General features: G+C 40.0%; 1 protein-coding gene across 2 annotated transcripts in view; it reads left to right on the plus strand.

Annotated features, from left to right (window-relative positions):
- The first annotated feature begins 819 nt into the window (after positions 1-819).
- The window catches only part of arid5b.S (AT-rich interaction domain 5B S homeolog), a 200038-nt gene continuing 180243 nt past the window's right edge, over positions 820-20614 (plus strand). Inside the window, exons 1-2 of one of the 2 annotated variants that reach the window (XM_041570338.1) lie at positions 820-1458; positions 1761-2015. In XM_041570338.1, the coding sequence (XP_041426272.1) occupies positions 1438-1458; positions 1761-2015 (276 nt within the window). In that variant the 5' untranslated portion in view covers positions 820-1437. 2 annotated transcript variants of the gene reach the window in all.

Raw genomic sequence — 20614 nt, forward strand, 5'->3', positions numbered from 1 at the left:
CCTTTTTCCCCCAGCAGCCAAACAAAAGAACAATGGGAAGGTAACCAGATAGCAGCTCCCTAACACAAGATAACAGCATCCTGGTAGATATAAGAACAACACTCATTAGTAAAAACCCATGTCCCACTGAGACACATTCAGTTTCATTGAGAAGGAAAAACAGCAGCCTGCCAGAAAGCATTTCTTGTGCAGGCACAAGTCACATGACCAGGGGCAGCTGGGAAATTGACAACATGTCTAGCCCCATGTCAGATTTCAAAATTGAATATAAAAAAAATCTGTTTGCTCTTTTGAGAAATGGATTTCAGTGCAGAATTCTGCTGGAGCAGCACTATTAACTGATGTGTTTTGAAAAAAAAAAAAATTCCCATTACAGTATTCCTTTAAGGTCTCTATTCCCTTCCATTATCACACACACACACACATCTCACCCAATGAATAAAAGAATAAAGTAATTACCCCGCCCCCCTTATAAATAAACAAACAAGCGCTTATAATAAAGCGGTTGAACCCTGCAGTCTGATAGGCTCGTCACTTTCTTTATCGATCGATCCATCATCGTTTATTGTTGCAGCTTGTTTAAAAAAAATAATAATAATAAAAAAAAACAAGCAAAGAAAAAAAAAACAAGAGCTGTCCATTCAATCTTGTCTGCAGATCTTTTTTTTTTTTTTCCTTCTCCCAATGCTGAGTCTATTTTTTCCTGCCCTCAAAGCAAAATCATTAATATTTATATGTTTATATAATAAAACACCCTCCTCCTCCTCCTCCTCCTCCTCTGCACACAAGCCCTGATCTCTCTCATTTTAGCCCATTGCTGATTGATTTAAAAATAACAATTATAATTGAGTAGAAATCTGGCAGCGAAGGGGTGTGATGGAAGGATGAGACGACTGTGCGCGTCTAATAAAAGCGATGTGCTAAACAGCATTGGAGAGACGAGCGCCCCTGAATCTCTGCAGGAAATGTTCTTTATATTATACATATACACGCAGGTCCTGCTTGCTCGGTAGTGCTGCGCGCGCGCTTAAACGCTGGGGAAAAATAATCGCGGGCGGCTGTCGCAGAACAGAAGCGACTTTACGGTTGCTGGACATCGTCTTCGACTACCGGGAACCTCGTTATATTTTTTAAAGGACAACAAATGAGAATTTCACTGCCGATTCCGGATCTCCGGCGCCGTGTTCGCCGCTGCGGGTATTTTATCGGAGAAAGTCGGCGCAAGAGAGGAATTTTTCCGCTGGCGGATGGAAATTGAGTCTGCGGGGGAATATTAGCGCCTGTCGGTTTTTAATTTGGAGCCGGCGGCGGCCATGGGCGACCGTTTTATATTGAGCGGGGCGGCTGCGGGGCTTCGCCCTGCCAGGACCTGATGCAATCCATTCAAGCCAACAAGTTTGGAGAGAATGTTGAGTTCAATCAATTCAGAACGTCGAGATGGAGCCCAACTCACTCAAGGTATTATTAGCTGCTCCTGCTGCTCCTGTCCTGCTCCTGCTCCTGCATCACCTGCCCCAGGCACCAGCACCCTCAAACTTTCTGCTCAACTTTCAGCCTATGGATCTCACAAAAGATAAATAGGAAATAACAACAACAACAAAATAAATTATGATATTTTGTTTCAATGTCAATATTGTAACATTGAGTAGGACATGGCAGATTGGGTGAGGTGTGTAGCACCCAGCACCCCCCACCCTTCAAACCCCCCCACCCCCTTGGTATTGTATAGGTGTCTGATTGTTATTTTCTATCTCTTGCAGTGGGTCGGATCCTCCTGTGGACTGCATGGACCTTACATCTTCTATAAAGCCTTCCAGTTCCACCTGGAGAACAGAGCGCGGATCCTGTCCCTGGGAGACTTCTTCTTGGTCCGCTGCAAACCCCACGAGCCCGTCTGTGTAGCGGAGCTGCAGCTCTTGTGGGAAGAGAGGACTAGCCGGCAACTTTTATCCAGCTCCAAACTTTATTTCCTCCCAGAAGATACCCCCAAGGGCAAGAACAGCAGCCACGGAGAGGTGACACATCCCTAGCATTCTTCTATATTGCCTCCTAGGGCTGCCATATATCCTTATATATATATATATATATATATATATATATATATATATATATATATATATATGTATATACATGTGTGTGTGTGTCTATAGGGCTGAGCAACTGTCAGTACTGGAACACTGACATTTACCCCGAGCCTGGAATAAAATGACAGCATCTGTGTCGGGGAGGTGGTGGGCTTGTGATTTGATAAAGTTGCGGCCGCCGTTCAGACCAGGCTTGATATGGGAGGATCGATGGGCACCCTGGCAGCTGTAGGGTTAATGCAGTGCCAGCTGTTTAACCCCAATCCCCGGGGTGTTGGAACGCTGACGGTGTTAGAATGACTAATGCCTATTATTGGTCCATTGTTTTTTATTATAAGAATCCTCCTATTTATGATTAGCCGCCCCGTGTGCCAGTCGCATGCCCGTGTGTGTGTTCTTTATGCCTTCCACTACCCGCTGACTTTCTCCTGCCCCGAAATTCTCATGTTTAAAGAAAGGGAGGAAATTATGAAACGGAGGCTCTGCCAGATCAAAATCGATTTTTTATTTTTTTTTTATTTTTTATTTTTCCTTCTCTCCCCCCCCCCCCCTTTTTCCCCTCGTTGGCAGTTGAATAAAGTGATAAATGTCAGGTAGTGCGAGAAAGGCATTGAAATAACTTGCAGATCTTGGGCGGATTGGAGGGAGAGAAAAAAAGAAACAGAGAGAGAGAGAGCGAGAACAAACTCCCCTCCCCATGTAACCAGCACAAACACGTTGAGCATTAACAGCCTGATACTTAACGTTGAGCCATTGGATGTTTATTATAAATACCCGTGCCCTTGCCACATCTCTTTATGGGCAGCTGAAATTGCTTGTTACGAGCCACCTCTCCTTATTGTCGAAAAAAAAAAATAGCACCGGTGTGTTTTGTGTTATGACCTGGAAGGGAAAGGGTTAATCCGTACGCCTTTCAGGATATTATTATTATCTGGATACATCGAGTTACATTGTGACGTTATTCTTGTACTCGCATTCCTGCAATAGACGCTCAATTATTTTTACTGTTTTTTTTTTTTTTTGGGTGGGTTTATTGATGGGAATAGATATCGAGTTCAATGGTATATTGTTCCAACCTTCGTGGATTTTATTCTCTGTCCAGCGAAAACTCTTTATTTTATCCCAAATCGGTAGCCTCGTTACCATTTTACTCGTGTTACATGTCATCGATTGTTCTTGATTGCCCCCTGTGCCCAGAATTAGAATTTTTATTTATTTATTTTTCTCTAACCGCCCCACTCCCCTTTTTCTTTTTACCGGTGTCAACACTGATATTCTGTAACTTGTAAGAAGGTCGTTGTTGGGGGGGAGTATTAGCAGGTTGCGCCCACCATCGGCATATTATAATATCCCCTCCTCCTGTCTTACTTTCCTGTGCAGCTGTCCCACCTCTCCCTGCTGGACTACTTTATTATTTGCTTTTCAATTTTATTACTTCAACATGGTCTGTGATCTTTTTTGGGGAGGGAGGAAGCACAAAAAAAAAATGGAGTGGGGTGGAAGGATTAAATATCAAGAAAACAGTATGAATATCATCCATGTTCGCCATTTAGGGCAGAGACGCACGTGGAATTTTAGTCCGGCGACAAATCGGCTCTTCTTCGGGCGACTAATCTCCCCAAACTGCCTTCGCTCGGATTTAAATCGCTGGCAGGATAGAAATTAGAGCACTTCGTTTTCCGAAGGTCGCCCGAAGTTGCCATAAGAGAAAACTTCAGGCGACTTTGGAAAAGGCATCGTTCCGAGTGCCATCCCGCCGACGATTTTGATTCTAGCCAGTGGGAATTCATTGCAGGAAGATTAGTCGCCCGAAGAAGAGGCAATTTGTCACTCGGCAACTAATCTCTTCACAATGCATTCCCGCTGGCTACAATCGAAATCGCCTATGGGGTGGCACTTGAAACGATTCGTTTCCCGCAGTCGCCCGAAGTTGCCTCACGAGGAAACTTCAGACGACTTAGGAAAACGGAGCGTTCCGAGTGCCATCCCGTCTGCGATTTAGATTCTAGCCAGTGGGAAGGCATTACTGGGAGATTAGTCGCCTGAAGAAGACCGGGCGACTAATCTCTCAACAATGCCTTCCCGCCGGCTAGAAGAGGCACTCGGAGCCCTTCGTTTTCCGAAGTCGCCTGAAGTTGCCTCACGGGGAAACTTCGGGTGACTTCAGAAAGTGAAGCATTCCCAGTGCCATCCCGCCAGCGATTTCGATTCTAGTCGGCGGGAAGGCATTGCGGAGAGACTAGTCGCCCGAAGAGGCGATTTGTCACTAGGCGACTAAATCTACCCGAATCTCCACGTCTGTCTCTGCCCTTAGAGGAAATGAGTCAGCCTTTTTTTTTTTTTTCTTTTATTATCCGTTGAGCTGCATTAGAAACAGAAGCTGGTGACGACCCCCAGCAGAACAATAAGCATGACTGCACTGTTGACATGTGCGATTGTGTCGTCAACTCTGCATAGACAGAAAAAAAAAACAAAAAAAACGGGTGGATTATTAAAAGCTGATGATGTTTGGCTCTTCACTTGCTTCTAATTGAATTGACTTGTCATTGTTATCAGTTGTTACAATGATTATTCAAGGGAGATGGTGACGGCAGTGAGTCACAATGTACAGGTCGGGCCGCAGAACATTGTACAGTATGAAGCCAAGGCAAAAACATGTCTTTGTCGGAATGTTATTGAAACATACTGTAAGTGAAACCGGTAGAAAGTTTCCAAATGCCGATTTACGTTTTTTTTTTTTTTGTTTTTTTTACACCCCGGTGATGTCATTTCCCCTCTGGCCCTGGTTAGTCATTCATTAGCTGAAGCAGAAGCAGCGGCGGTGTACAGTGTTACTTCATTGGCAGGGAAACAACAGCAGCGCAGCAGATCCTAAAGAGGGCAACGTTACACTCCCATTAGGAAACCAACTTTGTTTGCCCTCCTTCTATTATCTTGTTTATAGACATTCAAATGGAAGGGAACATTGATTCTTTTTTTTTTTATTGTTGTTTTTTTCTTTAATAAATCCATTAAAAGGTTGGGAATTCTGCATGGACATGCCTGGCTTTTTATTGCCTGAAACGGATCTATTCTTTTTTTTTTTTTTTTTTTTTTTTTGCATGTGTAATTGGACGTGGCAGAGATGAATTATTTCTATAGGAAGCCATGTTGTTCTGTTCCTTTTATCCAGTTTTTATTCAATTTTTATCATTGTGTTTCTAGGCTGCTGGGGATGGGAGCCTTTAACTGCGGTTTATTCTAGGGATGCACTTCACGATTCAGTATGCGTCTGAATCCTTGTGCCTGTCCGAACCGATTCTGAATCCTAATTTGCATATGCAATCTCAACCTTTTAATAGATTTATTAAAAAAAAAAATCAATGTTCCTTTTCATTTGCATATGCAAATTAGGAGCAGGAAGGGAAATCATGTGACTTCATCAATGTTTTCCTCTTTTTCTGCCCATAATTTGCATATGCAAATGTTTTGCCCCTAATTTGCATATGCCCGCCAACAAATCACCTGTTCTTCGAGCGACTAATCTCGCCGAACTGCTTTCCCGCTGGCTAGAATCTAAATCGCTGACGGGATGGCACTTGGAGCACTTCGTTTTCCACAGTCCCCTGAAGTTGCCTCACGAGGAAACTTCGGGCAACTTCAGAAAACAGAGCTTTCTGAGTGCCATATCGCCTGCGATTTCGATTCTAGTCGGCGGGAAGGCAGTGCAGGGAGATTAGTCGCCCGAAGAAGAGGTGATTTGTCCCTGGGCGACTAATCTCTCCACAATGCCTTCTCATCGGCTAGAATCGAAATCGCAGGCGGGATGGCACTCGGAGCACTTTGTTTTCCGAATTTGCCCGAAGTTACCTCACAAGGAAACTCGTCTGTTCTTCGGGCGACTAATCTCCCTGAACAAATCGCCTGTTCTTCGGGCAACTAATCTCCCCGAACTATGCATATGTAAATTATGGTTCAGTATTGATGCACCGAATCCACTATTTTGGATTCGGCCGAACCCCCGAATACTTAGCGAAAGATTCGGCCAAATGCCGAACCGAATCCTAATTTGCATATGTATACCTTATTGTTTTTTAGTGTTGTTTTATAAGTAGCCGCGAAACGCGTCAGCCAGTGATGAAATGAAACGTTTGCAGCTGACCTGCCGATTATTTCCATTTTCTGATTTCCATATGTAAATTAGTGGTGGGAACGGAAAAACATTTTTACTTTCTTGTTTTGTGACAAGTCATGCGATTTCCCCGCCACTAATTTGCATATTCAAATTAGGATTTGGTTCAAATCATGCTGAAAAAGGACGAATCCCGAACCGAATCCTAGATCCCCCCACATCATTTACCCTTGACAGGCAAAGCTGCTGCAAATGCATGGCATTGTCCTATTATTTCCCGTTGTTTTATAAGTAGCCGCGAAACGCGTCAGCCAGTGATTAATTGAAAACGGTTGCAGCCGACCTGCCAATCTTTTATTTCCATTTTCTTATTCAGGTTTAAAGTGTTTCTGCCTGTGCACTACTTTGTCTTATGTCTGGCCGGGAGCATCTATTACTTTGGGCATATTAATTACCTTATTGGCCATGAGCGTTAGTGATTCATGGAGCTGCAGTGCGTTTCATGCTAATTCTGGGGCCCGGAGAGTTTGCTGAGTGATATTTGAAGTGGAGGACTCGGTGCAGGAGGCTGATTTATAGTCTTGTGAAATGGTTGTCATGCTAAGGGGAGGCTCTGCTACAAGCGCTGTTAATATTGATTTGTTCTGAAAGTCTGTTTTGCTTTTGGCTTCTTTTTCGTGGGCCTTATAATTTACTCGCATTCCTGACGTGTCACGGCACAACTTCAAAGCAACAATGTTTCATTTGATTCTGCGAATGCCAATGTCTTTTGCCCACTCCCTGCTTTTGTCCAAGGTATTTTAGTAGTTGGTCTTCATTTTTTATAGTTTATGAATTATTTGCTGACCTTCTGACTCTTTCCAGCTTTCAAATGGGGGTCACCGACCCCCACATCTAAAAAACCAATGCTCTGTAAACCAGCAAATTTCTTGATAGTTTTCATTTTTATTACTCGTCTTTGTATTCAGACTCTCTCCTATTCATGTTCCAGTCTCTTATTCAATCACTGCATGGTTGCTAGGGTAATTTCGACCCTAGCAACCAGATTGCTGAAATTAAAAGCTGCTCAATATAAAGCTAAATAACCCAAAAAACTCAAATAATAAAAAATGAGAACCAATTGCAAATTGTCTCTGAATATCCCGATCATGCTAAAAGTTAACTCAAAGGTGAACACCCCCTTTAATAACAGGCAATATTATCCACAGCCACCTCCTGTCCATGTAATACTGAGTTTAACACAACAGGTTGCTCTAGGCCAACTCTTATGCTCTGAGAAGAGCCATGCCCATGAGAGTTTATAGTGAAGATGAGCTTGAAGAGTATGGTGTAGGAGGGCTTGTAAATCCAGCCTTATAGATGGTGTTCCATTCCTTGCTGTTCTCTGCACTGCTGGTCCTGACTACATGTACCATTGAAACAATTTAGCAGTAGTTGACTCCCCCTTCCAGCCAAGACATTGCTTCCCACAGTGCTTTGCATGTCTTGTGCTTCTCCTTGCAAGGCATTGTGAGAACTGAAGGGGAGCTGGGCATTACTTGTAGTCTAGACCAGCAGTGTAGAGAAACAATTATACTGACTGAGGATGATGGGAAATGTGGTTCTGGAGTCTTTGTACATAATCTGATGTGTAGCTTATGAGAAATATATTTTACAGCTGCATAGGCTGCTTACAAAGCGTTTATTTAGATGGGCCTATAATAACGTACTTGAAATATCTCATCCTAATTAAATATCTTCCCATTTCCATCCCGTGTTAAGAGAATGTAACTGCACCGCTGATTCAGCCGAATGAACAGCACAACTCCGAACGCTGCGACTCCGCAATCCGTTAAATTCAACCTAATGCATTTTAATGGTTTATTATCGCTTTGACTACAGCGCCGAGGTCTTTTATTGTATCCTGAGATCCGCTCATTACGCTATTTATCATTGATAATGTGAAATCATGTGATTTTTATTTAGAGCATAAATGTGATTGTAGCGAGAGGCATCTCAGCGGGATATGATGCATTTCTTCAGAGCGCTATAGAATGGGAATTTATCTGTTGTCCTCTGGCAGGTGACGGACTGCAACTCCCAGCATCCCCTTCTAGGCTTGGGCTAATCAGTTGCTGTTGCCTATGATACAATTCATCCTTTTTAGTGGGAAAATAATTCTGTTGGGTTTTTGAAAGGTTTAAATGATTTTTAGAATACGTAAATTGTGGAGATCCAAATTATGGTAAAATCCCTTAGGGCAATAATTATATCTTAGTTGGGATCAAGTACGAGCTACTGTTTTATTACTATAGAGAAATAGAAAATCATTTTTACAAATTTGGATTCTTTGGATAACATGGGGGGGGGAGAGATGCCCTTTCCGTAATTCAGAGCTTTCTGGATAACGGGTTTCAGGATAACAGATCCCATGTATATATATTTTCCATATCCATTTCTACAGAGTTGTTGTCGTTCAAGGCACTTACTTTAAAGGCAAAAATTTAATTTTTCCCCCCCTTTCCATTTCAAACTCGACTTTGAAAATATTTTGATAACCGAGGAACATAATAAAACTGACCTTGTTAGGGGGGGGTGTCGTTTCAGAAAACTACAGGTCGTTTGTTTCTAAATTAATCACAAATACATAACAAGCCAAGTGTAAAGGGCAAGGCACAAGCAGTCAGCCCAGATTTCGGAAAAAATATATAAAAATTGTACTTGGCGTGTGAGAAGTTCATTTTTTTTTTTCTTATTTTATTGGTTAGATTTACATTTATATGATAAACTTTTTTCCTTATTTGTTGCTTTAGCTGGCGATTGTGTTATATCAGGAAAGACAATTGAATTTATTTCATTGTAGTTGTTCAGAGGCTGCAAGGAAACTCTGATGTGTTATACAAGTATATTCAGCCTTTTGTACTGTTACAAAACCAGGATCTACTGGCTAAGCTTTACAAGAGCTGATGATGAAAGAAAGTCCTACAGAAGAGCCTCTGGAGATCACTGTGAAAGTATATGGAGGTGATAAGCTGCTTGTGAACTGTCTCCTAACTTGGCAGTTGCTTTATAGGAATATATATAACGTCCCAACTACAAGTTATAGACCGTGTAGTGACTTTCTTGTCTCTGTCTGGAAATGGCTAATATTTAGGGATCTAGATTATGAATCTAGAACCCTGTGGGGACCCCCCCCCCCCCCTGGGAAGGCTGCAGGAGAGACTGCCTGAAGGTCACTGTAGGTGAGATTGAGGGAGAACGTTTATTTCCTAAATAAGCCTGAAACCCAGATAGAGCTATGCCTAAATGTTTTCCTATATTGATTACCTTTTTATGGGCTAAGGGGGTCCTTGATCAAAGGCTGGACCTCCAAGGGAGTCTTAAACCTAAAAGGTTCAACTGCTCTAGAGTAAGGAAGAGCTTATATAGGTACTGTGCTGGATATCTGTTGCATGCTTCATCTTAAGTAGTAGCTGTGGCATAGCAGGTATAGTAGGGAGAGATGGTGTCTATAGTAACAGTGGATAATAGTCTCTGGGAAGGGAGTGTGACTGTGGGATAGCAGGTATAGTAGGGAGAGATGGTGTCTATAGTAACAGTGGATAATAGTCTCTGGGAAGGGAGTGTGACTGTGGGATAGCAGGTATAGTAGGGAGAGATGGTGTCTATAGTAACAGTGGATAATAGTCTCTGGGAAGGGAATGTGACTGTGGGATAGCAGGTATAGTAGGGAGAGATGTGTCTATAGTAACAGTGGATAATAGTCTCTGGGAAGGGAGTGTGACTGTGGGATAGCAGGTATAGTAGGGAGAGATGGTGCCTATAGTAACAGTGGATAATAGTCTCTGGGAAGGGAGTGTGACTGTGGGATAGCAGGTATAGTAGGGAGAGATGGTGCCTATAGTAACAGTGGATAATAGTCTCTGGGAAGGGAGTGTGACTGTGGGATAGCAGGTATAGTAGGGAGAGATGGTGCCTATAGTAACAGTGGATAATAGTCTCTGGGAAGGGAGTGTGACTGTGGGATAGCAGGTATAGTAGGGAGAGATGGTGCCTATAGTAACAGTGGATAATAGTCTCTGGGAAGGGAGTGTGACTGTGGGATAGCAGGTATAGTAGGGAGAGATGGTGCCTATAGTAACAGTGGATAATAGTCTCTGGGAAGGGAGTGTGATTGTGGGATAGCAGGTATAGTAGGGAGAGATGGTGCCTATAGTAACAGTGGATAATAGTCTCTGGGAAGGGAGTGTGATTGTGGGATACCAGGTATAGTAGGGAGAGATGGACACTACAGGTGATTAAGTTTGACAGCAGATTTAGGCCAACAAGTTGGATAGATCTATTAGTAAATGAATAATAGGGTTTTATAAAGTCTTTTTTGGCATCAAGCCTGACTCCTCAAAAGAACCTTGACCATAAATTTGCAAACTGTTAACGTGCATTTATTCTTTAAGGACACTCAATGCTTTCAATTATCCATTCTACTATATAATGTGAGTTTCACTGATCAGTTATAGAACACACTGCGGGACCAGTCAGAAGGCACCACGGGAGCTTCTCTCCGCTCACTGTAACTAAAATAGCCTGGGGCACACAGTTGGTTTTTTAAGAATAAATATTCACTTGGAAACCCTATGCTGTGCAAGCAGGAAACCAACAAAAAAAATGTTCTAATTGTGTCTTTTAAATAAGCATAGAAGTGAATTAATGAGAACATATTTTGTCTTCTGTTGCCTGGTTACAAAGTATTGTTCCGCCACGCATGTGAGATAAATTGGTTCTTTCTATGCTGCTTGTCCCCTAAATAAAATGACTGTATTGCTCTAGAGAGTAAGAAATGGAGATGTGGAGCATTTCTTCCTAATGTTCGCTCTGGTTACTGTATATAATAATAATAATAATAATAATAATAATAAAGCTGTCATTCCAAACCTTCCTTATTGTGATGCATGCATTGCTCTGCTGCAGGATTCCTGTGCATGTCACTGGTTGACAGATGTAGAGCACCGCTTAGAGGGAGCCTGCGCTTCCTACTCTATATCTTTTTATAGTACAGGTATGGGATCCATTATCTGGAAACCCGTTATCAAATTACGGAAGGGCCGTCTCCCATAGACTCCATTTGATCCACATAATACCGATTTTTTAAAAAAAAAATGATTTCCTTTTTCTCTGTAATAATAAAACAGTATCTCGTACTTGAGCCCAACTAAAATATAATTAATCCGTATTGGAAGCAAAACCAGCCTATTGATCTTATTTAATTGTTTACATGATTTTCTAGTAGACTTAAGGTATGAATATGCAAATTACGGAAATATCCCAAGCATTCTGGATAACCGGTCCCGTACCTGTACTGTGAATGCACCGTTATTCTCCTGCATTAGCGTGATAGGGAGATAGCTGCAGGTTTAGATGTGTATAGTGCGTGTTTGTGTGTATACTGCATGAATAAATATACACAAAGACTTCTGCTTACGTCTAGGGTCTACTGTTATACAGGGTACTGGTACTTGAGGCCAGTGTTATTAATAGGAATGAAAGCTAAAAGTAATGGAGGCTGCTAATTTTTTTCAAGAAAATGTGATTCTCTTTAGGCCAGTATTGTGTTCTTTGGCAAATCGTAAGCTCTTCAGCACATCTTTTTTTCCAACAATGGGACTTTGAGGGGGCTTCTCCCATATATATATATATATATATATATATATATATATATATATATATATATATATATATATATATATATATATATATATATATATATATATATATATATATATATATATATATATATATATATATATATATATATATATATATATATATATATATATATATATATATATATATATATATATATATATATATATATATATATATATATATATATATATATATATATATATATGACTGCTGAATGCCGGCACAACTCGTATAGAGGTAAAAAATGTCTGGGTGCAAAAAATCTCAAACAAATTTGATAAGCACAACAAAAGTTTGCACTCACAGGACTATGGATGAACAAAAGGTGTTTATTTGGGGAAAAAAAAAAAAAAAAAAAAAAAAAAATATATATATATATATATATATATATATATATATCTCTATATATATATATATATATATATATATATATATATATATATATATATATATAAATATAGGATCCGTTTTCCAGAAAGTTACATACTACAATAAGGCCGTCTCCCATAAATTTCATTACAATCAAGTGATCCAAAAAATCATTTATTTTTTCTCTGTAATAATAAAACAGTAGCTTGTACTTGATCCCAACTAAGATATAATTAATCCTTATTGGAAGCAAAACCAGCCTGTTGGGTTTATTTCATGTTTACATGATTTTCTAACAGGTATTCTGTAATTTGGATCTTCATACCTTTAGTCTACTTAAAATGAATTTCAATATAAAATAAACCCAATAGACTGGTTTTGCTTCCAATGAGGATTGATTGATTGTATCTTAGTTGGGATCAAGTACAAGCTACTGTTTTATTATTACACAGAAAAGCAAAATCAGTTTTAAAAATCTGGATTATTTGATTAAAATGGAGTCTCATTCCGTAGGTTGGAGGTTTCTGGATAACGGATTTCCAGATAACCGATGCTATACCCGTACTTAATAAATAAGCTGCATGGGGTGTTGTTTGCAGAATTTGTTGCATGTTGCTGCAGAAATGTTAATGCCTCTGAAGAAAGGGGGTGTAGGGTTCATTCAGGGCCATAGCAAAGCTGGAGGCCCAAGAGACTAGAAAGTGTAATTTGGGGGGGGGGGGGGTTGGTGGATCATGGTCTTGGCCATGCATGTGTAGGCCATTTTTTTCTCCATTGTGGCCAACTCTTACTGGTTGGCAGGATCTTCTGGTGACGTATGGGCTCATAATTTAGGAGGACTCTGCTAACTTGGGTTCATTTTCAAGCTTGCCAATACCTTAATAATTTATTATAACTCAGGTCATTTGCTTTGGGTTAAAGTTGGAAGTTCTCACCAACACCAATTATCAATGATGATATCCAAAGCCATTGTTTAATTCATTTACTTGTTATTCAGAGTATAGTGCAAGAGAAAGTATTTTGTGATGGAATATGTCGCCGTATTAAATTGTTTCCTTGGTGGAGATGCAGGTCTTCATGTGACTAAGGTTTTACCTGTGTCACCACGACTAGCCAAATCTCTCTGTTGCAAGACTTGTTCTTTTCAGTTCAAGTCCATACCACTCTCTTCTTAACTAACTGAGCAGAGGAATTTGCAACTGTATTTTACCACGAGGACCAGGAACATATTGACGCTGCATGGCACCAATCCATGTGACCTTGTTCTTTGGCAGCTCTCCACATCTTGGCTTGTAGGTGCCCTGGCAGGAGACACTATGAGTGTTTGCTTTCATTTTACAGGATAGTGTGGCCTTTGAAAAAAAAAAATGGCACTTTTTTCTTCTTTTCTTTTGGTCTTGGACATCTAAGTAGGGAGCATTGGACTCGTTTGTATTGAATGGCTTTAATTTATGGGAAATGAAATGCACTTCTCAAACAAAAGAGGGAAGTCTTAGTCACTGCTGATGGCGTTTCATGGACTGTATTTTACGCATTGTGTATGTATTAATATATTTCTGAGAATGAAATACTAGCTCGGAAAACTAGAATTCTGAAAATAAAACGGATGTTATAAATATAAATGCTGTCACTATAAATTGTATGAAATGTTAAAGTCCTCTTTCAAATATATTCTTGATGAATAATCTATAAAATACTTTAAAACCAGTGATGAGCAAAATATTTGACAGGTTTCTCCGCAAGAAAAGACACCCATAGACTGTAATGGTTAAAAAAAAAAAATTGTCAAAATTTTTTTTTTGTTACCCATAGACTTTAGTGATATGCGGCCGGCCCGATACCCGCAGGACCCACGAGTTTACCTGCAGGTCGGGCTTGATCTCGCACCCCCGGTTGCAGGTGGGTTGAGCTCTTCTGACTGCCCTTCAAGTCCGTGGCTTTCCAAATGCCGGCTTTTGACTTCCGGGTTGAACTTTTATAGATGCACACCTTTCACCCCGCCCCTTTTGTGACATCATTGGCGGGGCAAGCAGGTACGAGTCTGAAAAAGCCCGACCCGCACATAATTAATAGACTTCAATGCATTTGCCAAATTTTTCTATGGCTTCATGAATTGTCGGCAAAAGGGGTCAGATTCACCCATCACAGATGTTGGTTAGTGGTGTCATCGGTTATAATTGGTGCTCAGTGATGTCATCTGTGCTTAATAATGTCACCTGTGACTTGACGCACTAAAACTTTTTTTTCTCTGTGATAATAAAACAGTCGCTTATACTTGATCCCAACTAAGATATAATTAATCCTTATTGGAAGCAAAACCAGCCTATTGGGTTTATTTAATGTTTAAATGAATTTCTAGTAGACTTAAGGTATGAAGATCCAAATTACAGAAAGATCAGTTATCCGGAAAACCCCAAGTCCGGAGCATTATGGATAACCGTTCCATACTAGTGATGAGCGAATCTGTCCAGTTTCACTTCACCGAAAACTGCAAATTTGTGAAACCGTGAAAAATGCATTGAAATCAAACAATTTTTCTCACTCCAAATGCATTAAAGTCAATGGCCGTTTTTTCTTATGGCGACTTTTTTGTCCAAATGCATTAAAGTCAATGGGTGTTATTTCTCTGCGCCTTTTTTTGTTTTTCTGCAGAAATTTTTTGCCGTCGTTTCTAAGTTCTAGTTCTAACTAGTGATGGGCGAATTTATTCGCCAGGCGCGAAGTTGCGGTGAATTCCCGCGATTCGCCACCGGCGAATAAATTTGGGAAACCGCCACGAAAATGGATGCCGGTGTCTGGTTTTTTTTGGACGCCGGTGCATTGTCGATGGGGAATTTGCGCCGGCGTCAAAAAAACGGATGCCGGCATAGAAAAAACATCAAAAACAAGACGCCGGCGCAGTTTCACGAATTTCTCACGAAATTCACACATTTTTCGGCTAAATGCCCCAAATTCGCCCATCACTAGTTCTAACTAAAACCAAAATCAATTATATGCAAAGCTGTTTGTTTTTTAATTTTTATTTCATGTTTCTTGGAACTACATCTCCCAGCATCCCACTGACAGCTTCTGTCAGCTCTAATTCAGCAACATGCGGAGGACTTCAGGCAGCTATTACTTGAATCCGACATGTACTTAAAATAGAAATGTTGTGGCAGGTATATAACACAGGGCTGATTTATCTCCCATCCCCAATGCTCTCGCACACTGTACAGTCGTTTGACACTTACAGGCACAGAAATAAATTAGTGATTGGTGATTTAAGGAGCAAAGTTTCAAATCTGTTCCTTGAATTATATCCAGAGAGAAAAAAAAAAAAAATAGGATTGAATTTATGTTAGAAATAGGATTGAAGAATTGTAACTGTTTAATAGCAAGCGGTTGTGTATAGGATATGTTTTTTGTGTTTTGGTTTGGGATTATCCAGTGGAGAATATTGTTTCTTCAAAAGTCATTTTCTGAATGAATATTTTTACATTAAAGGATGGATTTTGGCATATATTTTTATAAAGACCTGCAATGTCCATTTTCGGTGTAGATGTGAGTGAACCCCCCAAAGTGAGCTCCCCAAATGCCACACTGACTGGCCTTGAGGCTGGGCCCTTTAAAAATGACAGTTTGGGAACAGTGGCGTGCAGTATATTGTCAAGGCAATGTCTGGTTCTAACGCTAAATAAACGAATATAGAAAGTGGAAGTATATTAAATTGTTGGCTACCTGTCCAAAAACACTGATCTCTTGGGCAAATCGTTGCTGGCGATATATATTCTCATGCGCTGTAAATGCCAGCTCTGGAACTTTTTTTTTATTGGTTATGGGAACTGGCTAGTGATGGGTCGAATTTGTCCCGTTTTCCCACGAAATGGTGAAAAATTTGTGAAAAGCAAGTTTTGAAGCCGGCATCAATTTGCGGCCGTATATTTGCGACAATTGCATTAAAGTCAATGGACGTGTGTAAAAGTGTGCGAAACGCGGGACGCGAATTGGCGACTGCCGAATATATTTGCCCATCACTAGAACTGGCCAACCATTAAATAGGCTTTCAGCAGACTGTGCTCTGTTGTTGAACAAGTTGGAAAACTGGTTGGAGGTGATTGTGTGTGTTTGCTAACATAAATTCTCTGGCTTTTAGGAAAAGAAAATCCTGTAATTCTTCTTCTCGAGAGTACAGTGGCACTTTTGTTTTTGCCAGTGTCAACTCAGAGTGTGTAGCCGCTTCATGAAATTAATATTCTGTTGGGCAAAGTATTCTGCGGCAGATTTAAGAAAGGTCAAATCCGTTTTTTTGTCTGGATAAAATTTAGCTTTTGTCCCACTGTTCAATTTTATTTTTACATTTATGAAAGCGATTCCCGACTTTCTAAAACTTTTCAAGACATATCTCCGCAACCAAAAAAACTCTTAATGATCAAAGCCTTCTGCCCGAGAAAAGTGTTTTTAAAGCTGTCGAAAACCATTTTATCCTAGTGCCCTAAAACGTCTGCTCAGTCAACCGAAATGAATCGTTTTTAATGTGGATAATATTCGCTATTTTATATCATTGTGCAAGACTTTTGGAAAGTCCAGCAACTCCGTAAAACTTATTTTTTTTCAGCTATTTTTGAATAATAGGAAAGTGATGGAATATGGCCAGCTGGAATTATTTTTCCCTGGTGCTAAAATGTGGGGGGAAAAAAAATTTCTGACTCTTAAGAAATGTGCTGCTATTTTTGTATGTTTTTGTTGATTTGGATTAGAATTTTGAAGGGAAAGGTATTTTGCTTCAGGCAACTGTAAGATACTTGTTAAAATATTAATGAATATGTTGCAAATGAATATGTTGCAAAATGGTTTTATATTTACAGCATATAAAAGTAAAATTTGTCAAAGGATAAAAAAATATTCTTGCCATATATTTTGTTTGCTATTAGCAATTGGCCCTACGCGTTTCAACCACAAGGGTGGTCTTCATCGGGGAAAAATCCATAAAGTACAAATAAAAATAAAAAGGCAGGATTAAATTATCGTCAGGGGTTAAATCATTATCATTTTCTGTTCGAAATCTGTAGAATTTACAACTTTTGCTAAAATATGAGCTAAATAATATGGTCACTTGCCAGGAGGAACAATACATTCTCAATTTGCCTGGCTTTATCCATTTTAATTATCCTGTAAGAGTGATTGTAGCTTTAAGGGATTAAAAAATGTATTCATTTGTACGATCTCCCAATCTACGTCAATTAGGAGAAATTATTTGGCCCTTCAATGGCCAGAAATGATAAATCTGTTAATCTAATGTTATTTGAAACTATAAATTGTAAATTAATGAATGATGATGTCAAACTGAAACTTTAATTCAATACAAGGTTATCTGAAATGGAGTTTCCATTAAGGCAGGCATTAGGATTCTTTTTTTTGTTTTTGTTTTTTTTCCGTGGATTCTGATATTTTGTTTTTGTAGTTTTACTTTATTCTCTGACATTCTACAGGTATGGTATGCTTCTGGAATCCCAAACATTCTAAAACTAAAAAATTTTAAGAACCCCAACCAAATCCAACAAGCCTTGGGTTTTGATGAATCATTTGATGGTTAGTGAAGAGTGAATCTGTTTGGGTTTTCCAAAAAAGTTGCAAAATGGGGAAGATTTTGCCAGAATTTCACCAAAGGATATTTTTTTCTCACACCCAATGCATTGGAGCAAAGGAGGGTTGCAATGGCAAAGTTCTAGTGCAATAGGCAAAACCCAAATTTACCACAAATCTGTATCGGGCGAAAAAAAATTTGCTCATCACTACTGAAAGCAGTGGTTATATTTATAGCTACACGGGGATTTCTAAAATGAACTATGAAGGAATTTTAAAATGAACTAATTTTACTCTTGAGCTGTTGTCCATAACTTCAGTTATCAATTACCTTGATCAGTCAGTTGCAGCAAAACTCTGGTGACCATGAGTTTGGATAGTGACATGCTAAGATTCAGGAAGATTTAGTCAGCCCATTGAAAAATTGCCTCTACTTTGGGCGACTTATCTCCCCGAAAAGCCTTCTCGCCGGGTAAAATGTAATTCCCCTGCGGGATGGCACTCGAAACGCTTCGTTTTCCATAGTCGCCCGAAGTTGCCTCATGAGGAAACTTCGGGTGACTTCGGAAACCAAATCACTGCGAGTGCCATCAAGCCAGGGAATTACATTCTACTCAGCGAGAAGGCTTTTTGGGGAGATTAGTCGCCCAAAGAGACAATTTGTTGCTGGGCTACTAATTCTCCCCAAATCTTAGCATGTGTCAGTAGCCTTATTGTGGAGTTAGATTATTTACTGCATTAACTCATTAAAGGAAGCAAATGCTAAGAATGGGGAATTATTTTTACTTTTTTAGTAGTTTTATATATTCGCCTAATTATGTAATTAATGAATTAAAGGGATACTGTCATGGGAAAACATGTTTTTTTAAAAAATGCGTCCATTAATGTTGCTGCTCCAGCAGACTTCTGCACTGAAATCCGTTTTACAAAAGAGCAAACCGATTGTTTTATATTTAATTTGGAATCTGACATGGATTTGACATATTGTCAGTTTCCCAGTGCCCCCAGTCATGTGACTTGTGCTCTGATAAACTTCAGTCCCTCTTTACCGCTGCACTGCAAGTTGGAGTGATATCACCTCCATTTCCTCCCAGCAGAAGAATGGGAAGGTGACCTGATAACAGCTCTCTGGTAGATATTAAAACAACACTCTATAGTAAAAATCTATGACCCACTGGGACTCCTTCAGTTACACTGAATAGGAAAAACAATAGCCTGCCTTCCATACTGCAGCACTGGCTCTTTCTGAAAACACATGACCAGGCAAAATGACCTGAGATGGCTGCCTACACACCAATATTACAACTAAAACAAATATACACTTGTTGGGTTAAGAATTACATTTTACATGGTACAGGTATGGGACCTGTTATCCAGAATGCTCAGGACCTGGGGTTTTCCGGATAACGGCTCTTTCCGTAATTTGGGTCTTCATGCCTTAAGTCTACTGGAAATTCATGTAAACATTAAATGAACCCAATAGGCTGGTAGGCTGGTTTTGCCTCCAATAAGGATTAATTATATCTTAGTTGGGATCAAGTACAAGCGACTGTTTTATTATTACAGAGAAAAAGGAAATCACTTTTAAAAATTTGGATTATTTGGATAAAATTGAGTCTATGGGAGACAGCCATTCCGTAATTCGGAGCTTTCTGGATATCCGGTTTCCGGATAAGGGATCCTATACCTGTACAATGAATTATTTGCAGTGTAAACAATGTAGTTTAGAAATAAAAACTAGTCCAAATAAATCATGACAGAATCCCTTTAAGATGTTGTGAGACGATCCCTTTTTCTAAATTCCTTTGGCACAGTTTCCAAGCAATTGCCTTTTGGCATAGCCTATATGAAGTGGTATTCATGTCTTACATCAGCATTCACTTGTACTAATGGGTTTAGTTGTGATTTTGCTGAACTTGGCAAGAATCACATCAAAATTGGGGTTGCAGTTTTGCTCTGGGATTGTGGTTTCTACTCTTCTGTGAATCACGGCTAAATCCCATCTCAAAAATTCATAAACATGCGCCAAAGTATAAAAGGGAGCCTTAACAGTTCATTTTGAGTACTTTGTGCCCTGAGTTTAGATGATTATCAAAGTAATGTATGGGAGAAACATTCAGAGACCGACAACGGTGAAATATAAATAAATTCTGAATAAATTCCCCACATTCACTAGCAGGTTCTGATTGTATCTGCATATCAGCTCGCTCGCCTCCAATAAACACGGCTTTAATTTTCAGTTTCAACAGGAGATCTTGATTGTGTTGAATAAAGAATGAATTGTTGCACTTGAAATGTCAAGAATGGCGTTTTGCTAAATATTGCCGTGATTGCTCTTTTGGGAAAGCAACATGTGAACAACTGAAGTGGCGAGGCGACTATACGCCATTATTCTGTATGTTTTAAAGAGGTAACTCCCAACATGCACTTCACAAACGTTTTCCACGGTATTATCGGGATATAACACAGTTTAATGGAGAAGGAAAGGTATTTTTGCCAAAAGTTATGCACACCCAAGTGATTGCATGTACTTACCTGAAACCCCAGGCCGGTGCACCTATTAGGAGAAAACTGCACCAGCCTGGGGTTCTTTCAGTGAGCACCACGGAGCGATCCTCTTCTGGCGTCTTCTTTCTTCAAATTTCCTGGAGTAGATGCAGGCGCAGTAGATCGAAATAGCTGGCTTTTTCGTTAATGTCCGGCTTTTCGCTTTCAGGCCCGGATTTGTGGCGAGGCCACAAAGGGCCTGGCCTAGGGCCGCAAACTTGCAGGGGTGACATGCCACTCAGCCGTACCATAACGATGA

Source organism: Xenopus laevis, chromosome 7S (genome assembly GCF_017654675.1).
Source record: "Xenopus laevis strain J_2021 chromosome 7S, Xenopus_laevis_v10.1, whole genome shotgun sequence".
NCBI lineage: Eukaryota > Metazoa > Chordata > Amphibia > Anura > Pipidae > Xenopus > Xenopus laevis.